The sequence below is a fragment of the Nanorana parkeri genome, unplaced genomic scaffold (genome assembly GCF_000935625.1).
Source record: "Nanorana parkeri isolate BGI_ZX_2015 unplaced genomic scaffold, ASM93562v1 scaffold778, whole genome shotgun sequence".
In the NCBI taxonomy this organism is placed as follows: Eukaryota; Metazoa; Chordata; class Amphibia; order Anura; family Dicroglossidae; genus Nanorana; species Nanorana parkeri.
In genome coordinates, this window is record NW_017307046.1 from 236,803 (window position 1) to 261,351 (window position 24,549).

The following is a 24,549-nucleotide window of genomic DNA, read 5'->3' on the forward strand; positions in this document are numbered from 1 at the left end:
AGGTGCTATAAAGAGTAAATATTAGCCTGGCACAGTGTGTCAGGTTTAATGGGTCATTAGGCAATGTAGAGATTTCCTACAGCTTATATGTGCAAATAACCTGAACCTTGAATGCAAATCCACAGTCTCTGGAAAACCAATTGGATTATACGAAAGTATGCAATGTCTAATAGGTTATTTTCTTAAGGAAGCAGCAACAGGCTTAGTAGAAAAGTCTGTTCCATGCCAGCATGCTGCAGAGAAGGACCCTTGCACTGTGCGGAAGCAGTGATCTATCTGGTGAGGTCCAACCTCCCTCTTCCTGCAAAGTCAGACCTAGAGTGTTCCAATCAGCAAGGAGCTTTTTTTTACCTCTAGTTTGGGTAAGGAAGGCTTGGCGCCCAAGTGACAGTGGTCACTCAGACGGGAGATATGTGAAAATCTCTCGAGGAGCCACAACATGAAAAGGTGTTTTGTAGTAGGCTGGCAATAGGTCCCCACTAGGAATGTTACCCTCACTTCAAATCCCTGAGAGAGAGTGGTCACCAGAACAGGTAATAAAGGGTAAATCTCCACATCAGGGACTCAAGTAATAAAAACCAGACAGAGATTCTATTGCTTTTCCACTTTATCTAAAACTAACAATAAAAATGAATTTAACACCTAAAATGTCCCAGTTTCTGATTATAATGGGAAATGTGCCCAGGCTGACAGGTACGTAGCTTTGGCATTGGACAGTCTGGTGAACATGACATTAGTACTCGTCTAGCTGTATAAGCTCTGATTTGCTTTTCATACTCAGCCTGTGACCTCAATACTCTTAGTGTTCACAATATTCACATTATGGTTACCTTGGGATATACAGCTATTGGTTCCAGTGATAAAATGAGTCTCTAAATCAGCTGATAGGTTTGTTGTGGCCTTCTGGAAGGGAACATACATAAACTGTCTCAGAGTCTATAAAATATATATATGTAGAGTAGTAATTTAACAAAGCGGACCCAGAGAAAATTGACATATCAGTTGCAGAGCTGAATTCTAGGCTCATCACTATAAAATCCAGTTATGAATATGTTAAACACCATTAAAGGGTAACTCCACCTTTCACACCATGTTTACAATGAAACATGGTTCCATTCCACAGCTCCCCACCCTCAAACAACCCCCATCCCACTTACCTAAATCGCAGGGTGCTTCTTTCCGATGGCTTCTGTATATTTTTGAATTCAACAAGGATGTGCATGGCTCCACTTGCACAGCGACATCATTAATTCACAGATTGTACGATAGTCGGCAGGTGTATGGAAGGCGTGCAACCGTTTCTACTCTACGGTCGCACGTCTTTTGTCTTACGAACATGTTGGAAAACCAGCCGAAAATCGTAAGATTTTCAGCGGGTTTGCGCCGTGCTCGTAAGGCAAATGCCGCACGGGCCGGTGTGCGCAAGCGCACACTGCCCGCTCATGTATTACATGTCATGCTGAATAGAGTTAAAAAATCCTTTTGCAGGAAAAAGTGCTCATGTGTATATTTCGGCTGCCTATTATTATTATTATTATTATACAGAATTTATATAGCGCCAACAGCTTGCGCAGTGCTTTACAATATAAGGAAGACATTACAATTACAATACAATTCAAGACGAGATGGTAAGGAGGGCCCTGCCCGTGAGAGCTTACAATCTAAAAGGGAGGGGCCAGTGATACAAGAGGAGGTAGCTGTGTGGGGATGAATTGTTTGAGAATGTGATTCTATTAACCTGTTTGTCCAACGTTCAGATTTTAATATCCATGTTCAGCACTGACTTTGATGTTATCTGGGTTGCTCTCTGCATGCACACACTACTAAAGTTGGCCATACAAATGCTTGAACTTCCAGCAACTCCTGCTGTCTCTGAAGAAATTCTATGTATGGGTGGCCCTGCCGGCACCACACAGCTCGACAAACTTTGAATTTTTAAATGACTTTTGTCAAAGGATCCAGGTATAAAAGTGTTGGCTTAATAGTGACTGCGGCCAATCAGCTTAGAGTAGACTGAAGAATTTGGAGTGTGGAGCCGCAGGCTGTATGACAGAAGCCAGGGTGTGTATTGCCAGCTTTGGTGTGATGGCTCCAGCAATAACACCTCAGGGGGTCACAATGTAGGAAATGGAGACTTTTGCCTTCAGATTGGGAAGTATTTCATATTCACCCTAGTGGAGCAATAATCTACATTTACGTGTCTACAACTCTTCCTTTAAAGTCAGCCAGTACGTAACATATACAAAACCCCGGGGGGAAGCATTTTTCAGTAAATATTCGGGACAGCTGATCTTCTTTGAAGAGACTAGACAGGCCCTTGTCAGGTATGTGCGCTGATTAAAAATGATCTTTATGATGTAAAAGTTCATAAACTTTTCCTTCAGGACAAATCCTTTGGGGAACTCTGGGCACTGGTGTGCGCAATGAGAACAAAATGGCTGGCAGAGAGCCAACACATGTCTGACATACGTCTGTGTTTTATGAGAACTACTACATATGTGCCTATATGGCTGTGTTTGTGTAGAGATTTTAAAGGACACCAACTGCCTATAAAATTTGGAAGAGGCCATCTCTTACCACAGCAATGTCATGGGTCAGGAAAGGGCAACAGTACTCCAGGGTCACTTTCAGCATTACAAAGGAAACTAAATAAGAATGGATAAAAGGTAGCATCCAGTATTGCCTATACTTTCAGTTAAAATATATGTAAACCCCCCAAAAATATGATATAAGCTTTCACATGTTATTGTAATTTCAAAAGTAATTTTGAGTCTTTATAAATCTCCGGCTTTCAATAAAAGAATACCAGGTGATCCTGTCCATGACGCACTGGCGGAACTACCAGGGTCGCAATTCCGACCGGGCCCTGGCGTTCTGCCTGTTGGGGTGCCGCTCCCTCCCGAGCAGCAGAAGCAGTGCATGTACGGGCGGCTGTGCGGGGATGGAGAGGCTGTGCCGGTGACCTGTCAGCCTGGCGGAGGCGCTACCGACACTGCAGGTGTTCTGTCGAGAATGCCAACACAGTCAAATTTGCCAACCTCACCATCTGCGCTTGCGCACACACCCCGAGATGAACGAGAAAACAGCCATTTATCGGAACGCTTGTATGTAACAGCCAGTAACGGCTGTTCACATTCCCGGCAAGAATCTGCTTGTGTGCGCCCGCAGAAACAGAATCACGTACATGTACACCAACCCGCCAGGAAGCATCCGCCATCCTCCCGTTTTTTTACAATGGGTGGACGGCAAGGGGTTAAAGTACATGTGTAGCCATAATGTTTTTTTTGTTTTGGATACAATAGGGAAGGGTTGAAAACCCTGTCAGCTTATTTTTTATTTTTTTTCTTCCTTTGTTCCATAGAGGGGATTTCCCTTCAATTCCTGTCTCAGAGAAACAACATAGAGGAAATATCTACAAAGTGGGGAGAGTGAACATCTAAGACAGATGTCAACAGAACAAGTGCTACAGACCTAAAAAAAAAAAAAACATCTGACTCCCTGCAGACTCACCTAGTCACTGATCCAGCACTGGTCTTCTTCTTGGCTGAATGATGCTACTAGAGTTCTCCAGTAGTTAGAATGTGAAGATATAAAGTTGTTTTAGATTGTAAGCCCTCAGTGGCATGGCCCTTCTTACTATGTAGTCTTAAATTGTATTGCAATGTCTTCCTTATATTGTAAAACACCGCGCGAACTGTTGGCGCTATATAAATCATGTATAATAATAATAATAATGTTATCAATATTTTATATCATGTTGGCCAATCGCTAGGGGGGTTATGCCAGTGATGCTGCCTGAGAAAAAAGATAAAAGTTTTGGAAGACCCTCCAGAAGGGTCTTTCTCTCCCAGGCTTTGCCTGGAGAGGATGTGTTTGAGCGGCCCAGTTAATGCTTCCCAGGCCTCCTGCTTGGAGAGGATGTTGTTGAGAAAAGGGATATGGGGCCTGAGCCTGGGACCAAGAAATCAGAACTGAGCCATAAAAGACAGGAATGTGGCTGCCAATCACCTTTCATCTTCAGAAGAGTTTGCTATGTTGAAGAGAGTCCTGTAGAGCTTGGGAGAAGCTGTTGCTGTTGGTGGACATTGCATGGAGACATCTTTGCTCAGCTCTGTAAGGTATTTGTGAAAAAATAGGGGATCTGCATACCAGTTACTATTAGGAGGCTGTCCCTACTGAATCTAGGGCCACCAATAGAAGTACTCAGAGGATCTATTAACATTAGGAGGTTGCCACTAAAGCATCACCAAAGCAACTATTGCTTGGATGCCTAGAGAAATTAGGGCCACCAGCTATTTTTGTACCACTGACAGAAGAAGGCCTTACCTATTTTTTTTTCTATTCTGTGCCCTTAACCTGTTGCATGTTAGGCTGTTGTGCCAATAAAATCTGCAAAAAGGATTTTGGAGGTTTGTAGTCTGTCACTATTGGTGGGTCATTAAGAGTTTGGGTGCAGCTATAGGCCAGATTACTGGTAGAAAGACTGGGAGGGTATGAAAAATCCAGCAGCTCCAAATGGGGATATTGCTACATAGAGAATTTAAGTATTTAAGTTGCTTTAAGTATAAATAATCCTTTTGAAGAAATTAAGATACTAAAAAACATTATTAATAATGGCCAATTGTCTTTAAATAAAACCCTACAAATGTTTAGTTTTCAATGAGTCTCACAAGATCTGAGGTAATCTACCATTTTACTTTTTTTTCACAATTGTTTTAATGTGAGCTTTACATACACTTTAAAATGAAAACTGACTGTAGCTTTAAAAAGTATTTATTAGGCGCCATCAGCAGGCATTTAGCTTGCTTCAGTTGGCATTGAGTGAGGGACTACTGGGCTAAGCTTGGCAGATACTAAATGCTTATTAAATTCTTGCCAAAGCTAAATTCCTGCTGAACATGATGCTCTTCAGACCAGCATTTACAAGCTACGATTTAAAAAATGCCTTTGTGTATTTAGCCTGAAGGTATCCCTCCTTCCCATCTCAGGAAGTTGGAAGGTCAGTTGATCTGTTATATTTGATTTTAAAATGGAAGAGCAGCCAAAGCTTTTTTTGCTGGTTTCAGATATATTGGAGAAGGGTTAATTGTATTTCTTTTTTTGCTTTGTGTCCCACTTGGGAAATGTACCCTTACTTCCAGTACCAGACATATAAGAGAAGGTGAGAGGAAATCTCACCTAAAATGGAGGTGAAAATCCCACCTTTGACAGCTGTCACCAAAAAAATGTCCTACCCAATTTCCTAACCAAGGTCCTAATCTTACCCTACTCTATCCAAAACTAGAAAATAATATTTTGACTGTAGTTTTACATTAAGAAAAGAATGGGCTTATTCAGTAATGGAGTACACACAGCCTGAAGCTACCCATACACTCCTTGAATTTGGGTTGTCCTGCTGTCTAGGCTGAAATTTGAGGAGTGTGTGGCCCCGTCAGCACACTTCTATTCAACAAAAGTACATTTTTCAAACGCCTTTTGCCCAAGGGGCTGGTCCCCAAATCATCAGCCAAACAACAAATGCAAACAATCAGCTGTTGTCACTGTTCCAGAATTCAGCTGTGGGTACCGGCTGCCAGCATACAATAGCCGGCAGGGCTCTTAAGGTGATTTTTCTCATTCAGCCCACAGGGTTGCAATGTATCCCCAGTTTTAGGGTAATGCCCTGACTGTTGTCACTGAAACAAGGAGACATTCCTCCGCCTCCAGTTCCAGAGACAATGGTCAACAGTAGAAATAGAGAGTGTCAGTCTTCCCTGCAGGGACATAAATAGCAATAAATACCTGACAGAGGTTTTAGCCAATGATTCCTCTATCCAAAACTATATAAGAAAAGTTGGCTTCAAATACACTTTAAAAGCAAGTGGGCAGTGGTCAAACATTTCCCCTGATCCATGCTCTATTTTAAAGTACACTATATTACCAAAAGTATTGGGACACCTGCCTTTACACGCACATGAACTTTAATGGCAGCCCAGTCTTAGTCCGTAGGGTTCAACATTGAGTTGGCCCGCCCTTTGCAGCTATAACAGCTTCAACTCTTCCAGGAAGGCGTCCACAAGGTTTAGGAGTGTGTCTATGGGAATGTTTTCCCATTCTTCCAGAAGAGCATTTGTGAGGTCAGGAACTGATGTTGGATGAGAAGGCCGGGCTCGCAGTCTCCACACTAACTCATCCCAAAGGTGTTCTAATCGGGTTGACGTCAGGACAGTCAAGTTCTTCCACTCCAAACTCGCTCATCCATGTCTTTATGGACCTTGCTTTGTGCACTGGTGCGCAGTCATGTTGGAACAGGAAGGGGCCATCCCCAAACTGTTCCCACAAAGTTGGGAGCATAAAATTGTCCAAAATGTCTTGGTATGCTGATGTCTTAAGAGTTCCCTTCACTGGAACTAAGAGGCCAAGCCCGAACCCTGAAAGACAACCCCACACCATACTCCCCCCTCCACCAAACTTTACACTTGGCACAATGCAGTCAGGCAAGTACCGTTCTGCTGCAACCGCCAAACCCAGAGACGTCCATCGGATTGCCAGACAGAGAAGCGTGATTCGTCACACCAGAAAATACATCTCCACCTCTCTAGAGTCCAGTGCGGCGCGCTTTACATCACTACATCCAAGCTTTTCATTGCACTTGGTGATGTAAAGCTTGAATGTAGCTGCTCAGCCATGGAAACCCATTCCATGAAGCTCTCTACGCAGTGTTGTTGTGCCAATCTGAAGGCCACAATTAGTTTGGAGGTCTGTAGCTATGGACTCTTCCACTTTGTTATAATACAACTAACAGTTGACCGTGGAATATTTAGTAGCAAGGAAATGTCACGTAACACCTGAATCTAATGATTTGGAGGGTGTCCCAATACTTTTGGCAATATAGTGTATCTCTGGAGTGTAACTTTAAAGTCAACCTGATGCTGATCAAGTGGCTTCAGTAGTTTGAGTCACTAAACAAGTATGCAGACTAGAAGTTATGACTTCACTTTGACTTTTCTGATCTTATGCATGACCTTGGTAGTTTTTAGAAAATATTGGAACCAGAGACAGCCAGGCAACAGGCATTTTTAAAAGGAGGTCAGCAATGGCATCCTCTGTAATATTTTTAGTACCGTTTTTTGTGTTATGTTCTCTGAGGGATTGTGACCACTCTTCCCTTTGGAGAGTGTTTTGCAGGTGCCTATCTGGCTCGATTGCATTGTATTACAAGGCATCATGCGCTGCTCGGTGACTCATACAAGCTTTGTCAGCTCTCAGCACAGATGTTCTGCTGCTTGTAACACCCTGTGACTTCAGCCGTGTCCTCAGGAAACAAAGCCTTGAAAGACCAATCACTCGGCTTATCACAGTTGTATACTGTAGGCTGCTTCTAAAGGTCTCCACACAGCGGACCCATGTTAAGTGATACCTGTAATTTGGACAAGTTTAGACAAAAATTGCCATGTCTAGAGGAAGCTAATCACCTCTTCAGAAGGCCGCGAGGTGCCACTGCTGGGAGAACTCTATCTGCCAGAAACTTTCCATCGGTGACCCTTTTGCTCTTGTAGTCAGGGTAAAGATAATGCAGATGTGCAAGTAAGAACCAATAAAAAAGTGTATACAAGTTAACGGTTAACCCCAAACTGTCCAATCCTACTCATGAGCCTAAAGCTGGTCATGCACATTAAGGTCTCTTTCACACGGCCAGATCAGGATGGGATCCGTGCACGGATCCCCTAATGATTGGAACGGATGTCATTGTTGTGACATCTATGACCGTCCAGACATAGACATGTGCCCATTTACATCAGATTACTGTCCATCCGGCAAAGTCAGGTCCTTTGAAAAAGAAATCTGATGAGTTTGTTTTTACGGACCTGGCCAGAGCCGGGAGTAACCAGATGAAAACAGATGCCCGTCTGTGCTGGCTGCATGATCAGGTCCACCTGAAAAAAATGACAGGCGGACCTGATCAGAAAGCCCATGTAAAAGGGACTTTCCTTTTTTCTCCTTACTATTCCCATTGAGGAATCTCCTGCTCCTGACTATTGTACTGGAGGACATTACAGATTTAACTAGCATTCTTATTTGCATCAGAATTCTATAACATAAACTTCTATAAAACATAACCGTTTTATAGAAGTTAAAACCCATCTTTTCACTTTCATTTTATTCTCAATGTATTATGCACCCACAACATTTCAGAGGGAGATACAAATCTCAGTCATATATTTTACTGTAAATGAATACTTTACGTTTTCTACTAGGGACGCACCGATATATCGGCAGCCGAAACATATTGGCCGAAAATTGTACTTTTGGCAGAATGCCAAAAGTGCCAATTTTTGGCCGATACTGCGGTGCATCCGTTCTTTCTCCTTGCCAGCGGCCGGCATCTCTCCTTCCACACACCACTCTGCCTCCTGTCACAGACGGGCAGAGCGGTGTGTGGGCAGAGACAGCCAGCACTGTCACAGCAGGTTGAGCTCCTCTTGCTCAGCCTCCTGTGACAGCTGTCAGGAAGGAGAGCGAGGTACAAACACTTAGCGATCAAACAGAGATCGCTGAGTGTACATAATTGAGGACATGGTATGTTTACTAAATCTTCAATTATGAATGAATGGGAAGTGATCTACATCCCCTCCTGTTCATTCATGATTGTGGTTATAGTAAACACACTATGTCCACATGTTATGAATTAACAGGAACACTCAGTATAGAGCAGGGGTGCCCACAATTTTTGTGTTAAGATCTACTTTTCAAATGATGAGCTACATGAGATCTACCAATTAAAAAAAACCTCCCTTGCTCGCTCTCTCCTTGCTCTCTCTCCTGGCTGTCTCTCCTTGCTCATCCTCCTGGCTGTCTCTCCTCTCTCTCTTGGCTGTCTTTCCTCGCTCTCTCTCTCCTGGCTGTCATTCCTCGTTTTCTCTCCTGGCTGTCTCTCTTCGCTCTCTTGGCTGTCTCTCCTTGCTCTCTCCCCTGGCTGTCTTTCCTCTCTCTCTTTCCTGGCTTTCTCTCCCCTCTCTCTCTCCTGGCTCACCTCCACCAGAAAGGTGTCAGGGAGCTTGGCTCAGCAGACTCAGGCTAATAGGTAATCATGAGAAAAGAAAAATAAAATATAAAAAAATTGAAAAAATTTAAATGAAAAACATTTTCAGTTTCAGCCTGACATTTGTTTTCATTTCGGTATTAAAATTTTAATTTCGGTGCACCTCTATTTTCTCCCTTCCTCAAGATCTTCTTTATTTTCCCCTTTCAATCCTCCTCTCTTTCCTGGACTTACTTCTTTCTTACCTTCTAACTTCTTTTTATAGCTGACTCATAATATCTCCCTCTAACGGAAATTCTATCCCTATAACCTACACCCAGCATGTTTCACCGTTCATTTCATGGCTTCATTGGCTATACAGTGCCATTGCCTGTGAAAGTGCTCAAGGTGCCATTGATAGAAGAACTCCGGGCATAAATAGCCTTAACCCTTGCAGTGGAGCTACCCCTGCAAGGGTTAGGTGCTCAATTCTGTCTAGGGACAAAATAACAAAGATATACTCACCTGAACCTTTCAGCCGGCTGGCTGCTAGACCCGTCCCTGCAGCCTGACTCCCCCTCCACTCCTGTGGTCTAAGGTCCTGTGAGTCATCTTGTCCTATACAGTGTATTGAATGTGAGGACATTCTATCATTGGAGTGGAGGAGGAGAGAGGCTGCGGGGACCAGTCTAACAAGATTCAGCTGACTATATGTTTTTTTTGTCCCTAGACAAAAACAAAACTGCCCCAAATTCTTCTTTAAAAGAATTAGCCTTTCCAGCTATTGTATTCAAACAGCCATGCTCCGGGTATTCAAACTGAAGCATGGCTGTTTGAATACCCGAACAGTGAGTGCAACTGATTTGCTGCAGTCACTGTTCAGCCAACAATTTCCATCTAGTTGCTTTGATTTTTCATGCAAAAAACCTGATGTAAAAAATGTCAGTACTAAAAGCCAGTAAAAAAAAAATCCCCCTTCTACCAATCCCATTCATACTTGCCTTGAAAGATGTGAATGGTAATAGAAGAAACCGAGAGAGGAAGTTATATAGCACAAGCTAGAGGAAAAAACACTCTCTGCAACCCTGTGAGGTTTTCTTAGGAAAACTCTCTGCCATGGAATAGAGAACTCATATAAATAAATGTAGTGAATTTTGGGACATAAACATGGCTGCACTCAGGGCTGGATTTACTCTCTCTCTGCTGCCCCAAGGCCAGGTTCCTCAATGCGCCCCCCAATCCACCAACCCCCTCCCCCTTCCCCCATGGAGAATGACAGACCTGCAGGCTGCATACAAGTGATCTTGGCGACATCGCTGGGATCACTTGTACAAAACAAGAGGCAGCTTCCCCGCTGTACATTTAGCTCAGCTTGCCCAAAGCAGGGCTAAATGTAGAAAACAACTACCCACCTGGCACCCGGTACTGCATGCCCCGTGCACTGGGAGATAGGAACTCCACACCCCATCTGCCCCTCTATACTCTCTGCTGCCCCAAAGCCGGGCCTTGCTTGGCCTTTTCGAAAATCCGGCCCTGGCTGCCCTGAAACACATTAGCAGTAATCTTTGCTTATATTAGTTGCCTGGAATGGCTCACGGTTATGTCCACACAGGTGCAGGAAGCAGAAGCACATCCAGGATCTGTGTTACTTCTGTGGGCGTTCCACTCAGCTTTCAGACTCTAATCAGTGGGCTCTGTGGGGAAACTCAACTAGAAGATGCATTCTGATATGGAATTGCATTGCAGTGGAAGTAGTGGCTTCATACACACTTTCAGAACCGGCATCGGTCCATAGTGGGAGCCAGAAGGCCTCCTCACAGTGTACGCATGAGTAACACCGCAGTGATATCCTAGCACACTTCTATATACCTTGTATTTATCTAAAATGATGCTACAAGTAAGAAATAAGAATAGCCTCCCACTTTGTACAGTGTAAATAAAGATAAAGCACTCCGGCTGCGTATCACGGCCTGTGTACAACACACTAAACATACAATATGGACGGAGCAAGTATCAAAATTTCTGAAATAAAGGAAATTGCCAGAATCAAAAGTCTGCTTTCAACTATAATGTAGAGCTTATCAAAAATGTAATTTGCGCTGTTTACTGTAAAAGCCGTGACCTCTAGAACTGGCCATACAAGTAGCAACCTCCTGGCAATTTCAACCATTTCAAACTGAGCTGGAGTCTAAATCCTCAACGTTCCAACGCGGAAATTAGTGGTTTCGGCCTAGGGCATGAAGATGGGTTTGAAATTGTCTTTTTTCGAACCTGCCGTAGTTTTTTTCCTGGTTTTCAATTTACAGCCCAGTTCAATTCATTGCATTCTGGTCATTGATTGAACCCTTAGATGGTAATAGATCGCTCACCAGGCTCTACCTATAAAAAACAAATTACTTTTGGGTGGATTGGCCCCTTAAGAACCCCTGATTACTAATGTGAAAATGTCAATTGGGCAATTGACAACAAAAGAAGATCATTCCTAGAATCAGGACATAGCTTTAGCTAAAGAACAGAGGAGCTCAGGAAGCCAGGAAGCTGGTTTAGGATCATACAGGAGCCCCACAGCCTCCTTGTGCATTGCCTTTCTTCCGGCCTACTGTTTGGTCTGTGTCATTTTCATGTTTTAAACATATGGCTCAATTATTCCCAACATTGAGAATGGATTAATGTAATTATATTCCCAGCTGGATAGAGACATATACAGCTGCCATCAGCATGTTTCACTTTCATGGAAAAGAATTACAATGGGCTGTCCTAGAAGACTGAAAGCACACACATGGGACCTTGTTGTGTAACAGTAGTCCTGTATGTGGTCACACAGTGAAACACTGACTTTAATCACCCCCCACTAAATGTTACTAACTTGCTATCAAATGCAAGTGTTCTTCAACACACTCACAGGGGGCAAATGTTCTGCTAAGGAATCCATCAATTAAAATATAAGGAATTTTGGTAAATGTGAGAAAATATCAGAATACCGAAAGGGAAGTAGATTTATGAAATGTCTCTCAGAACAAGTCGTATAAATCTATGTTGTAGGAAATCACCAGCAGCACTTGAGTGAACTCTCTTCTTTTTTTGAGCAATTGACCAGACTGCCACATGATATAGATAGCATAATAGCAACATGAAGGGCCTGGGTGTAGCATGTGCCCTGAATTTGTTTTTTTAACTTAGCAGAAAAATAAAAAATGTGCAATCGAATGATCAGAGTGAAATGTATGTTGGCACCTAGAGTCTATGGCTCTGTAGACCCTAGCACCAACACCTCCATCGTACAGGTTTCAGAATAACCTATAACCCTAGCTCAGATCAAATCAAATCTTAACCCTCCCTTCTGCCCTACCCAAATTGTAATTTTGTTTGCTAAAACATATAATCTCTACTCTAAACCTAATCCTACCCTGTATCAAAACGAATTCATATATTAATCTGCTCTTAGTACTAGCCTTTGAAGAAACACCCACATTGAGGTTCTGCCCATGAAGGGGTTGAAATACTTTGCAAGAAGGTGCAGAATTCATCAGATACGAATGTGAAGTCTATGTACCTCAGGGGTGGAGCTACTGCATGTTCAGCCTGTGATATAGGCCAATGGGACAACAAGGGTTCATTTAGGTGGTGCAGAATTGACCCATGAGTTTAACTGGATGGTAAAGATAGAGGGATTATGCTTTCCACCGCAAATCCTTCTATAGATGGATCCAAATAAGAATGCTTACAGTGAACCTGTGCTTTGGCTTTGCTCACTCTGCCCCTCCTCCCCCCACAGCTGATTATATTCAACTTTCGTACAGTAGTATTTCAGGTAAATTGGATACTATCTATGCATTACGGGCACTGGGAGCGCTACTTAATATGAAAAAGGCGAACACCACAAGGAATAATTCTGGAATACAATTAAATAAAATCTAATGAAACTAGTTTCTACTGATAATAGGTAAAAGGGGTTAATGGGAGGGGAAAGGGCAGAGAGTCACATGCTAGGGAGCAGCAAATTGTAGGAGAGCATAAGCAGCAGTGGGTAATGGCAACTACGGTAAGTGATCCTGATGCTTTTCCCTCCATGAGCTGAGCACAGGTTCATTTCTAGGGTCCAATGCACCAATGCTCTTGAGTTTCTTTGTGCTTCATACACATCCCATGCATTCCATGGGTGTCACACCCCCTGGTATCCAAAACATGCAGTAATTGCAACTGTTAGAACATGTAGGTGATGCAAATATTTTTAATGCTATTAAAGCCGCTCTTCAGAAACTATTAACGAGAGATTATTTCACCCAAAACATCAACATTGTGTGGTATGTATGGCTGGATTACCAGTATGCCTAAGGCATGGGGTGCAATGTCTAGTTTACTAATTGTCGCTAGACATAATTGTAGAGCACAGTATGGCCGCCTTTATAATTCATACATGACAGGTCACCTGGAAGGCTAAAATGCTGTTATACGTACCCCATCACCCCAAAAAGAATAAGGACCTTTGTGGTAAAGCCCTGCTTTACCTTAGTATTTTTCAGACCTTATCAGCTTTGCACAAAAGGAATTTCTTATCAGCTAGGTCTGGTTTTTAAAAAGTGAATTTATAGCCTTGTGCTTCAGCAGTAAATGTTAGAAGCTGGAGGTCAGGAGACCTTGCTTTTTCAGCTGTTCCCGGAAAAACTCCTAAGACACAGGCCAGGTGCTAAATTATAATGATAGCATCTACAGCTAGCAAACTGCCAGGTTTACAGCCTGCACAGGCCTCCATATGCTGTTCAGTGGCATTTATTTTACAAATATGACTAGTATTTGAGAATCCCCCACAAGAGCCATGTGGTCAGTGGGATGCCGTCTCTCCATCCCAATTACTTTTCTCAAATATCTTTATCAGCAGTTACATTATAATGTAGATGGGTTTTCTTAGAGTGACTGTAATGAAGAAAATTCCCCATTACTGTGGACCAGAGGAATTTTAAGATATAAGTGGGCCCAGACCAAAAGGTCACTGAATTGGGATCCTGCCACATTTCTACAAGATTTAACGGGAATTTCCAAGAAACCTGATTGATTCCAGTTCCACCATCTCATACAATGCAGAAGTTCCATCTCCCATTGCCTGTAAGCAAGCGCAAATGAGACTCTCATCATGATGCTGTTGACCTGTGCAAGTAGGACTGTAGATCCGTGTTGCTTAGACTAGTCCTCAGTGGCCACTATCAGGTTGTTTTTTACAGATTTCTTCAGGAGTGCTTAAAGCAGTAGTTCTCAACCTTTCTAGGGCCGGGGCCCCTTGGTAATATTTGCCAAGTTGTGGTGTACCCCAACAGAGCGCTGGACTCCAGAATTAGAAAGGCGCTGGACTTGGGACTAAAAATAGAAGCACACTCACAAGAATACAAGTCCTCCTCAGCCCCTGCTACCTGCTTGCCTGCTCTGTCTCCATGCAGCCTTCTCAGCCCCAGCACTGCTTAGATGCCGCCTCCTGCAGAGCTCACAGTGTATAGGAGGCAGGAGGACAGCAGCGGCTGTGGATAGAAAAGCCCTGCTGTACACACTCCCCGGCCACTAGATGTCGCTGCAGCGGCCAGGGAGTGTGTACAGCGGCACTTTTATAATGACAGCCTCTGCTGTCCTCCCGCTGACTGACACTGACGCGCTAGGAGGCTGCCTCACACCTAGCGCAGAAGTGGATGCTGCGACCCCCTCAACAGAGAGTTCCGACCCACTTTTGGGTCGCAACCCACAGGTTGGGAACCACTGGCTTAAAGGATAGGTGTAAACATTTTTGTTTTTAAATGTATCTGGCATCATGGAGCTTTGTGCTACCTTGCTGCATAAATTGGTATGTCCAGTAACCCTAGTGGTGGCTACCTGCCTGGAAGTGCGATGCCCAGAGACCAGCGGTGTTCAAGCTGCAGATAGGTGGGCATGGCCTGCTTAGGGATGAGTTTAAAAAAAATTATATTCCTCCCCAGGAGACCCCACCCGCTTATTTGCAACTGCTGACACAGTCAGGCACTCCTTATGGAAATCTAAAAAACTGTGCATGCTGTGCTTGCATCAATGACCACAGTGGTATTTACCGCTAGCAAAGCTGCACAGAGCTTCCTGCTGCCAGATTAAGGCTTTTAATATTTGTCCAACCATTTTGTCAAGGAAACCTGTGATGTAGGCTGCTCTTGCTGGCCGCCTTATAAAAATACTAGGTGTCTGACTGTCTCTGCTTTTAGATACTTTCAGTAATTGACCTAGAAAGTGAAATCAGAACTCCTGTTCAGAACTTGTTGCAGGGCAGTGGCTGAAACCATTGGATCAACATGACAGCCAGAGAACTGTTGGAACTTCTTGCACAGCCTCACAGAGAAACACAAGCACACAGTCTGATATGCATGCTGCACATGGCTTAGAAACAGGAAGGAAGCCACAGCCTTATTCTCTATCTTATTCAATACAACAGAGTATCTACCATAGATATATAACACAACTTATAAACACTGCCATCTAGTGACCAAAATTGTATACTGCAGAAGTTGTTGCTATAAACACAGTAATGTGTATTCTAACAAGAACTAGCATATTAAGAACACCAGCTTCTACACTTTCTCGGTATAGGTCCACTTTATATTATGCCTATTATTAAAAAGAGCTGTGAGGATAACGGAGCTGGCTTTGCAGACCGGATTGTTGCCTGATTCATTACCGCATTCCGTCATATTCAACATAGGCCATGGCCAGAGAATCTGCACAACAGCCAGGGAAGTAGCATTTTCAAAAGAGCTCAGCAATGGCAGAGTCCTCTCACCACTGTTTGGGGAGTCACTGTATTTTTGCAGTCAATGTAGAGTGACTGCAAAAATACAATGGTTTTAAGGCTCCATTCACACGAGTGGTTTTCCGCACGTATTTGCGCATACAGAAACGCGGTAAACATAAAAAGCAATGCATTACAATGTGCATTATTCAGACTATTGCAAAATAGTCCAAGCGCGGTTTTATAGGCGGATTCCGTGCATTCCGTTTTATAGGCGGATTCCGTGCATTCCGTTTTATAGGCGGATTCCGTGCATTCCGTTACCATTTGCACGGTTTTGTTCCGTGACAAAACCGTTACTGCTATGTGTGAATGGAGCCTGTTCATTCAAGATTTCCTCAATGGGGAGAAGCACTCACTACAGAGGCTCCTCCTCATTCAGAAACAGCTGATAGTAAATATTTCTCTATCATCAGTTTCTGAATGAATGGGAGGAGCCTCTGTACTGAGAGCTTCCCATTCATTGAGTGCTGAGGATGCTGAAAAAGAAATTGAGGATTTGGTGTCCTCAATTTCTTTTCCATTTTAAAAGAGATGGTGGGGCCAATATCGGCATGTTGTGACGTCACCTGACGCCACGCATGTATGGCGTCATGTGACGTCATGCTCCCTGCCTCCAAGATGGTGGCACGCATTTACAGAACACACCGGTGGCCAAAATGGCCGCCGCACATTCTCAAACAAATTATTATGTGCCTGAATACATTTTTTGTATATTCGGACATATAGTAATTCATTCATTTTACACGTAGTCCGGGTTTTGTGTTGTGTTTTCCATTTTTACTTTTCTAGATGCACTTACTTGAAAAAGGGGATCGGCATGACATCCTGACACTTTATTTTTATAGACTCTATTGTAGTTTGACATTTATTGTTTACCTTCTGTTGTTTTATTTGATAAGAATACTTATATTGTGCCTACAAGTTTAATACATTTGAATAAAAGTTTTTATTTTTAATCATACTTTTTAATATGTTTCTTTGCGGCTTAACAAAATAGGAGCCTTTAATTGGTGCGGATATTGTGGAAAATGGGTGTGGTTACGTGGGTGTGGTCACTAAAGGCCACAAAGGGGCACTGTAAAGCTTTCTTGCACAGGGCGCCTAAAGGCCTAAGGCCGGCCCTGAGCCTAACAGAGGAAAAACTGTATTTGTGTTTGGGTTGCAATACCAAATTTCACCAGCAGGTGGGTTTGACAAAGACAGCCTACAGTACTTATTATTATTATTATTATACAGGATTTATATAGCGCCAACAGTTTTTGCGCAGAGCTTTTTAATATAAGGAAGACATTACAATCACAATACAATTCAAGACAAGATGGTAAGGAGGGCCCTGCTCCTGAGGGCTTACAATCTAAAAGGGAGGGGGAAGTGATACATGAAGAGGAAGCTGTGTGGGGATGAATTGTTTGATGGTTGAGCGGTTAGGTTGAGGTGTGATAGGCTTCCCTGAAGAGATGAGTCTTCACGGAACGCCTAAAGGCAGTCAAGGTGGGAGACAGGCGGACAGGTTGGGGTAAAGAGTTCCAGAGGATGGGAGAGACTCTACAGAAGTCCTGGAGGCAAGCATGGGAGGAGTGGACAAGGGAGCTGGAAAGCAGGAGGTCTTGGGATGAGCGGAGCGGACGGTTAGGGTGATACTTAATGAGGCAACTTGCTGAATTGTGGCCATGATCAGTACAAAGTATACTGGAAATCAACACTGTATGGAGAGGGACTTTGTATGTGGCTGGCTAGGACATATGATGATCACATCTGACCAATTATGGATCGTTAGGAAGGTACCCACACTATAAGGTTAGCGAATCTAAAGCTAATTGCACAGAGATACATCAATAGAAAATTGCCTGCATCCTGTAGATTTTTCGCAACAGCTGCTTAAATATTTATTCTGCTAGTATAAAAATAAGGGATCTTCTATTGCTGACTTGTTTTTTAAAGGTTCAAGCACCAGTGCTGTCATTGTTATTAGGGGTGCACCAATGCAGATACTTGGCATTTTCATGAGAACTACCAGGGTTGCAGCGGTTGCAGCTAGGACCTGGCTCTGGCGCTCCACCACTGTCCTGAAATCATTAGTCTGTATTGTTTTAGAAAAACTGTCACATGACAATAAACAAAAATGTATCAGTACTTGTACTTGCAAAAATTGTATCGGTGCATCCCTTTATTTATATTTATAAAAACAAAATGATACATTAAAACAGATGGACAAATCCCAGGAGCTCCATGTGCTCCTTACAAATGACAGCCGCCTCCTAACTTCTGAATTTTTCTCTGGTCTAGTCTTGGAGCTGGAAAAGTATCTGTACTTGTACGGAGTACGGTACTTGGTATCGGTGCATCCCTAGTTGTTATCCTTGCTTCACTAATTAAAGGGATACTGACCCAGACCCAGCATGTGGAAATCAAGAGCCCTGAGTGATATAGACGGACGTAGACTTAGGAGATCGCACAATCATATTGTACCATGCACGGTCAGCTAAACCAACAATTGTTTTTTATTTCTGCATGTTTAATCACGCTTTGGATTCCCAGAGACTCTATGGGTAAGATATGACCACCAAAACTGGGCAATCCTAGAGTGACACATACATTGCATCTTTGGCCCATTCCAAGGATATACACTCTTATTAGAAAAACTTAACATAAGTTATTCTGAGGGACAGTAGAAGTTGAGTGGCAATTCAAAAAAAAAAAATGTTACTATTGGCTGGAGCTGGCACATGAATGACAAGGTCTACCCACTTCTAGCTGCTGCTGATGACCAGGGACAAGTCATTTGGACTGATACATGCCTTCAAGTGAATACTAATTCTTTGATTCACCTGCAGGGCCCTCTGTAGACTGGATAAGTGTACCATCTCATATACTTTATGGGACATGTGAGAAAGCCATTCCGACTTAAAATGGAACTCCAGGATGCTTACATTGGTCCAGCTTGGCTCGATGTAAGTATCCATATCTGATCTCCGGAGTAGGCAATACTACATAAAACGATAGCCATGATCTTCCAGCTGCTGCTCCAGTGGCTTCTCCTCTGTACACAGGACAGGAAGTCGATTGTTCTGCCTGCAGCCATTAAAACAATGTCTTGTATTTTGTTCAATAAATGAAGGCGTTCTCTGATTGGACGGGGTGGATGATGTCACAATCTCCACCTCATCCAATCAGAGAACACCTTGTATTCATTGAACAAAATACAAGGCATTCTCTGAATGGCGGCGTTGCCGAGCAAGTGACATCCTGTCCTTAGTGACAACAGCACAACATGCCTGCGCAAAGAGCATTGGTATGTCTACTCATCATTTCCACCAGAAACATATGTGACAAGTTGACAGCACAGGAGAACAGTTGGTAGACAGGGACTGAGCGTTGTCACTCTACAACAGAAAGTACCTGAACAAAGACACAGCAGGCACTCTTTTTAATGAAGGCTGGATTGAAAATGACTTTTGAAATGGCATTAACACATCAAAAGATTATACGAGACTTTAGTGATTGGGTTTGCATCTAATGTTTCATGTCTCGGTGCAGGCTGGGGGAAGTCAATGGGTACCAGCAGTGATGTGTATTCCAATGAATGATCTAAAGTCAATATTGTATCCTCTCAGCAGTGTCACTTAGATGCAGGCATTGTTCAAACACCAGCATCCTCCAGCTCACACAGATAAAGAGACTGACCCACAGCTGATTCAAAGAGAAGGTGTCAAAGGAACAAACACTGGGCGACAAAACATACACACACAATGAATGGGCTGCTTTTGATCTCTACATACTGGATCACACGGAGATGATAGAAGCCCAACACAGGGCATCATGTTCCTCCTTTTGTGAGCACAGATCTGGCCGTGTACAACTGTTACTCATCACCTATGTGGGAATTCAGATGTTTCTTTGTGCGGCGCACTTATTCCTACTTGCACATGTTGGCCTAATTGTTTTTAAAGTATATCTATTTGCTTTGGTAAGGCAGGGCAGTAAAATAATAATGTTAGTAAATAGGAAGGATTATTTATTTTCTTTATTTGTAGCTAGTAGAGTCTCCTGAAGTATCTGCTGCGCTCAGTAGGAAAAGCGCACACTTTTTTTATTGCCATGTAGACTGTTGTGGACACACCATCGTTGCAACAAGCAATCTGAGCCTTTATAGGTACTTCAAAGGCCTGTACACGCAAAACAAGACAAACAAAAATGACAACCATTTGGAAATTGATGTTCAACTTCCAATAAGGGAAGATGAAGATCAGTTTTGATTTTTTTACTCATATCACTATAAATGCATAAAGAGGTACTTCAGTCAAAAAAAAAATGCAATTTGCATTTTTAACCCAAATTTTTGTGCAATTTTAACAAAGCTTTTCTTTTGGTCACACACTATGTAAAACAATCGAGAAACATTCAGGATAGGGAATTTACATATACACATTTTATGCATTTGTGTGCAGTGACAATTTATTTCATTGGCTTCCTATAAAGACTATCTCCAAGAAAAAACTATACTTGCAGTGGGGCTCCTCCAGCACTGCAAGGGTTATCTGCTTGTTAATGTCTTGGGGACCTAAAGGGCGCTGGCTCCAAGACTGGCACCCACAGCCTCTTCCTCCCTACGTTCCGGTGGTCATAGTCCCATAGCCCTGCATTATATTTGAGGACAATGAGGGACAGTCCACAAGCCAGAGTGTAGTGGGAGACTAGGAAAGTGCTGGGGTAGAGGGGATCAGGTAAGAAAAGTCTTTACACCTAGACATATATAAGCAGATAACCGCTGTAGTACAGGGGTAGCACCACTTCAAGGACAGTTAATTCCTCCCCCCAACGAGATACCCTTTAAGGGCCTGTTCACACCATGTCCAGACCAGAACAGTTGGTTCCCGCACCAAAAAAGCACCCCAATGTATCCCTATGGTATTTCTGGGCTATGTTCCCATCGGACAAACAAAAATACTGCTTGTCTCATTTTCTCTGGTCTGGAATGCACTGGAATGCATAAACATGCATGCAAAAGCACTGGAACGCAACTGTAAGCAATAAAAACGCGGCAAAACGCAATGCACTGTGTTTCAGATCTGGTCCGGAAAATGGTGTGAACCTGGCCTAATACATGTAAACAGAAAAATGCAGCGGTTACTATTTTAAAAAAATGCACCCAACAGCAGCGCAAAGGTGAGAACTAGCTCTGTCGGAATGAATAACATTTTTGCTGGACGCGTAAAATGGACGCGTTTTGCCGCAGCAAAACAGACAATTGGCGATTGAAGGTGAAATAAAAGAAATCAGAACAGGTTTTCTAATCTGCCCCATTGCACTGTGTGTGGGGCCGCTGAATTGCCGCTCATTCTCGCTATAGCTTTAAATAATATTGCATCTGTAGGTTTCTGATGTATGAATGGCCCCTTAGCAGACAACCGCAACCTACCAACCGCATATGAAAAATCAAACATTTTACATGGACTTGGTCATTTAAAAGTTATATCCCTGTATGTTGAAGCTGCGTGATGCCAGCTGGCATAGCCTAAATGGGTGCATCAGGAAAAAAAACGATTCATGAAAGCGAAAGGAAGTGCAGACCTTTTGTGAATTGCTTATTTAGGCCTCATTCACACACAACGCAAGAGCAAAATTGTATATTGCGTATATACGCGCATATATGCGCGTATGTATACTGCGTATGTGTGTATATGCATGCACTATATGCAATCCCAGAATGCATCATTCATAATAGAAATTTTAATGAACTGTACACGCGTATATACGCAGAAATACGCTGCCTGGACGCGTCTTGGTTCCATTATGTTTTTGTGCATTTTTACGCTGCGCAAATATAGGGCTCCATACGCAGTTATGTGTATGGAGCCATTTATTTGCATATGCTGCATATGGTACAATATGCGCGTATAAGCGCGGCACTGTGAATGAGGCCTAATATTTATTAATAGTTGTCTATCCGCTAATAAAATCGAATGATTCTATTTGTCCCTGGATCTTCTTGGGTCTAACAATTGTTACAACTTCCAGAACAAGTTTAGGCAAGTCTGGAAATGTAAAATGTCAATTTTTGCCTTTGTGTATTTTTTTTTAATTGTAACAATTCTTGGGAATGCAAATTTGCCTTTTAATGTTGAGGTTTTGTTTTTTTTAGCTATTTTATGTAGTTCTTGATTAAATAATATACAGATGTGTAGTCAAGTGTGCAAGAATGTATATATGCCTATAACAGGCTCCCCTGATAGCACTTCACTGCCGTAGATGGGGGGGGCAGCGGCATTTTTTTGGCAACAAATATCCTTTTATTCAGCCAAATAAAACCACATCAGTGAATTAACTGTTTGACTGCCAGCACTGACCCAACCGCAAACATGGTCTGAGTGAGCCAGAGAAAAAGACAAAAACATTTAATCAAGTTTTAAAACACTAACTGGACAAAACAACAATATTTGCAGCACATATTCTTCTTAGGAGGAAATGTTACGCAGACAATTCAATCAGATTTCTACAAGTAATGTTTGTCAGTCGAATGTAAATAGTATGCGAGTTCACAGGTCCAAGGACTTTAGCCCTTTGTTTAATGAAGGATAATCAGGCTTAAGGATATGCCTAAATGTATGTGTCAGGCATGCTGGGACTTGTAGTTCAACAGCAACTAAAAAGCTAGCGTCTCCTTAAGCCTGGTCTACAAGGCTGCCCATTACAGCTCCTCCTTCTTACCTGGATCATGGAAGGGGACCAGAACATAGCTGCTGATGGCTTTTGTCCTTCGGGTCAAGGTGCGCTCTAAGATGCGGTTGGCGCCTTCAATCACCTGTCTGAGGTCATCGTACATAGAGCCGGTGACGTCAAACACGAAAGCTAGGGATGGGGCCCCAATATCCTGGGGGTCGCTGCAGCCCACCTGGGCCAGCAGAAGTGGAAGCAGTAAAAGGCTCAGGTTCCCTGTAGCCATTCCCAAAAAAATAAAAGTGATGCCCCAATGTGGTGGGGAGGAAGAGGGCTTTCTCCGCAGACTGCTGTCCTTATCTGTACTCAGGATGAGGTATTAGTGAGGCTGGAGTGTACATGTCCCTGTGTTCCTGCCTGTCCAATGCTTCCACTGGCAGCCTCAGCTAAAGGCTTTATAGGAGAAACCTGCCCCCACTCCTTCTCACAAACTTTTGGGAGGAGAAGGCTCTGCCCCTCACAGCAAACAAAGAGAGCCCTCCCTGCCTCCTGCACAGCACTAGCCCAGGATAAGCCAAGTCTCTGGATACCTGAGAGGGAGGAAAGGGAAGGAGGGAAGGGGGGCTCCCCATCCGAATAGAGCATCCCTCCCTGTGAGCTGCCAGTCTGCTCACCTTCTTTTTCATTGTATCCCGTTCCTGAACAGCTCACAGCAGATTATCCAATAAGGCAGCTCAAAGACTATCGATGATGTGCAAAGCCCCATCACCCTCAGCCATGAACTGGAAACATCCCAGCTGGCCATACACATTACAATCCGAATGTACAGTCTACTAAGTTTAGGGTGAAATGAACTGAAAATATTGTATGGTGGCAATAAACAGAGCAGTCCTGCCCCAATCTGACAGCACAATGAGAAAGTTGGGCAAGGACTGGGACATTTCCCATGGGGGAGATAAAAAGCACTTCTGTAATCACAATTGCTTAAAGTTCAAGAAGAATTTACCAGCTTGTCAACTTAAAGGGTTATTAAACCCTCACGTTTTTTGCATATATCTACTGATAGCAAGCAGGACACATATGCAAACACTTTAAAAAAAAAAAAAACACCTTTTGAAAGAGGTTTAAACTTACCCGTGTTTCCGCCGCACGCTCCCGTCCGAACATCTGAAAATTTGTCCGACCGTAAAGGATCTTGGGGCGGGCGCATGCACAGTTCAGATGTTCGGCCCGGGAGACGAGGAGAGACTCAAGGTAAGCCTATGGAGCAGCGTGCACCCACACAGACTTCATAAGACAGAAGAGGAGGACAGAGGAGTCAGCGCTGGATCGGAGACCCGCACCAGCGCTGGAGGGACAGCTGAAAACGGCTGGAAAGAAGAAGATGATCGGATTAAGAATTAAGAGACATCATTTAAGGTAAGTCCTTACACTAACATTGAACTTAAAGCTTCATTCACACTTGCCACTTGCGTTTTTATGCAGATATGTCTGCAAAATCTGTCGGGCCAGATGCTTTGTTTATGCTTCTAGATGCTTAAAATGATGAGCGTTTACACGCATATGTGTTTAGATGCATCTGTCTTTTGTCCATTGAAGTAGCCAATGAGATTTGTGCACATAAATTTGTCTTGCGTTTACATGTGTTTTGGTGCATTTAGAAGTTCAAATCAATTCCTGGACGCACCTGACTTCTATTCTTTCTAAACACAGCTAAACTGACTGCAGATAAAAGCATTTAAACGCAAGGTGTGAACAGATCCATTGGAAAGCATTAGATGCATATCAGGGGCGTAACTAGAAATCACAGGGCCCCATAGCAAAATTTTGTATGGGGCCCTGTGATTTCTAGTTACACCCCTTGAAGAGCCCACATAGCTCACCTGAGGGTGAAACTGCAGAGCCCACCATAGATTCTCTATGGTAGGCTCTGCAGGGTCACCCTCAGGGGGCTGGTCACACTCCTTACCTGTCCGCCTCTTCTTCCTCCGTCTTCCCTCCTCCGTCGCCGGGGCCGCCTCCTCCTCCATCACCAGCCCTGCCTCCTCTGATGCTGACCCCCGGGCCCCGCCTCCTCCTCCCCGCCACGTCC

At 43.3% G+C, this 24,549-nt stretch overlaps 1 protein-coding gene across 1 annotated transcript in view; it reads right to left on the reverse strand.

Annotated features, from left to right (window-relative positions):
- Positions 1–22,743, reverse strand: part of HMCN2 (hemicentin 2) — a 196,004-nt gene extending 173,261 nt beyond the window's left edge. The window contains exon 1 of the mRNA XM_018564746.1: positions 22,509–22,743. Within this exon, the coding sequence (XP_018420248.1) occupies positions 22,509–22,743 (235 nt within the window). The remainder of the gene's footprint in view (positions 1–22,508) is intronic.
- Between the last annotated feature and the right edge of the window lie 1,806 nt (positions 22,744–24,549).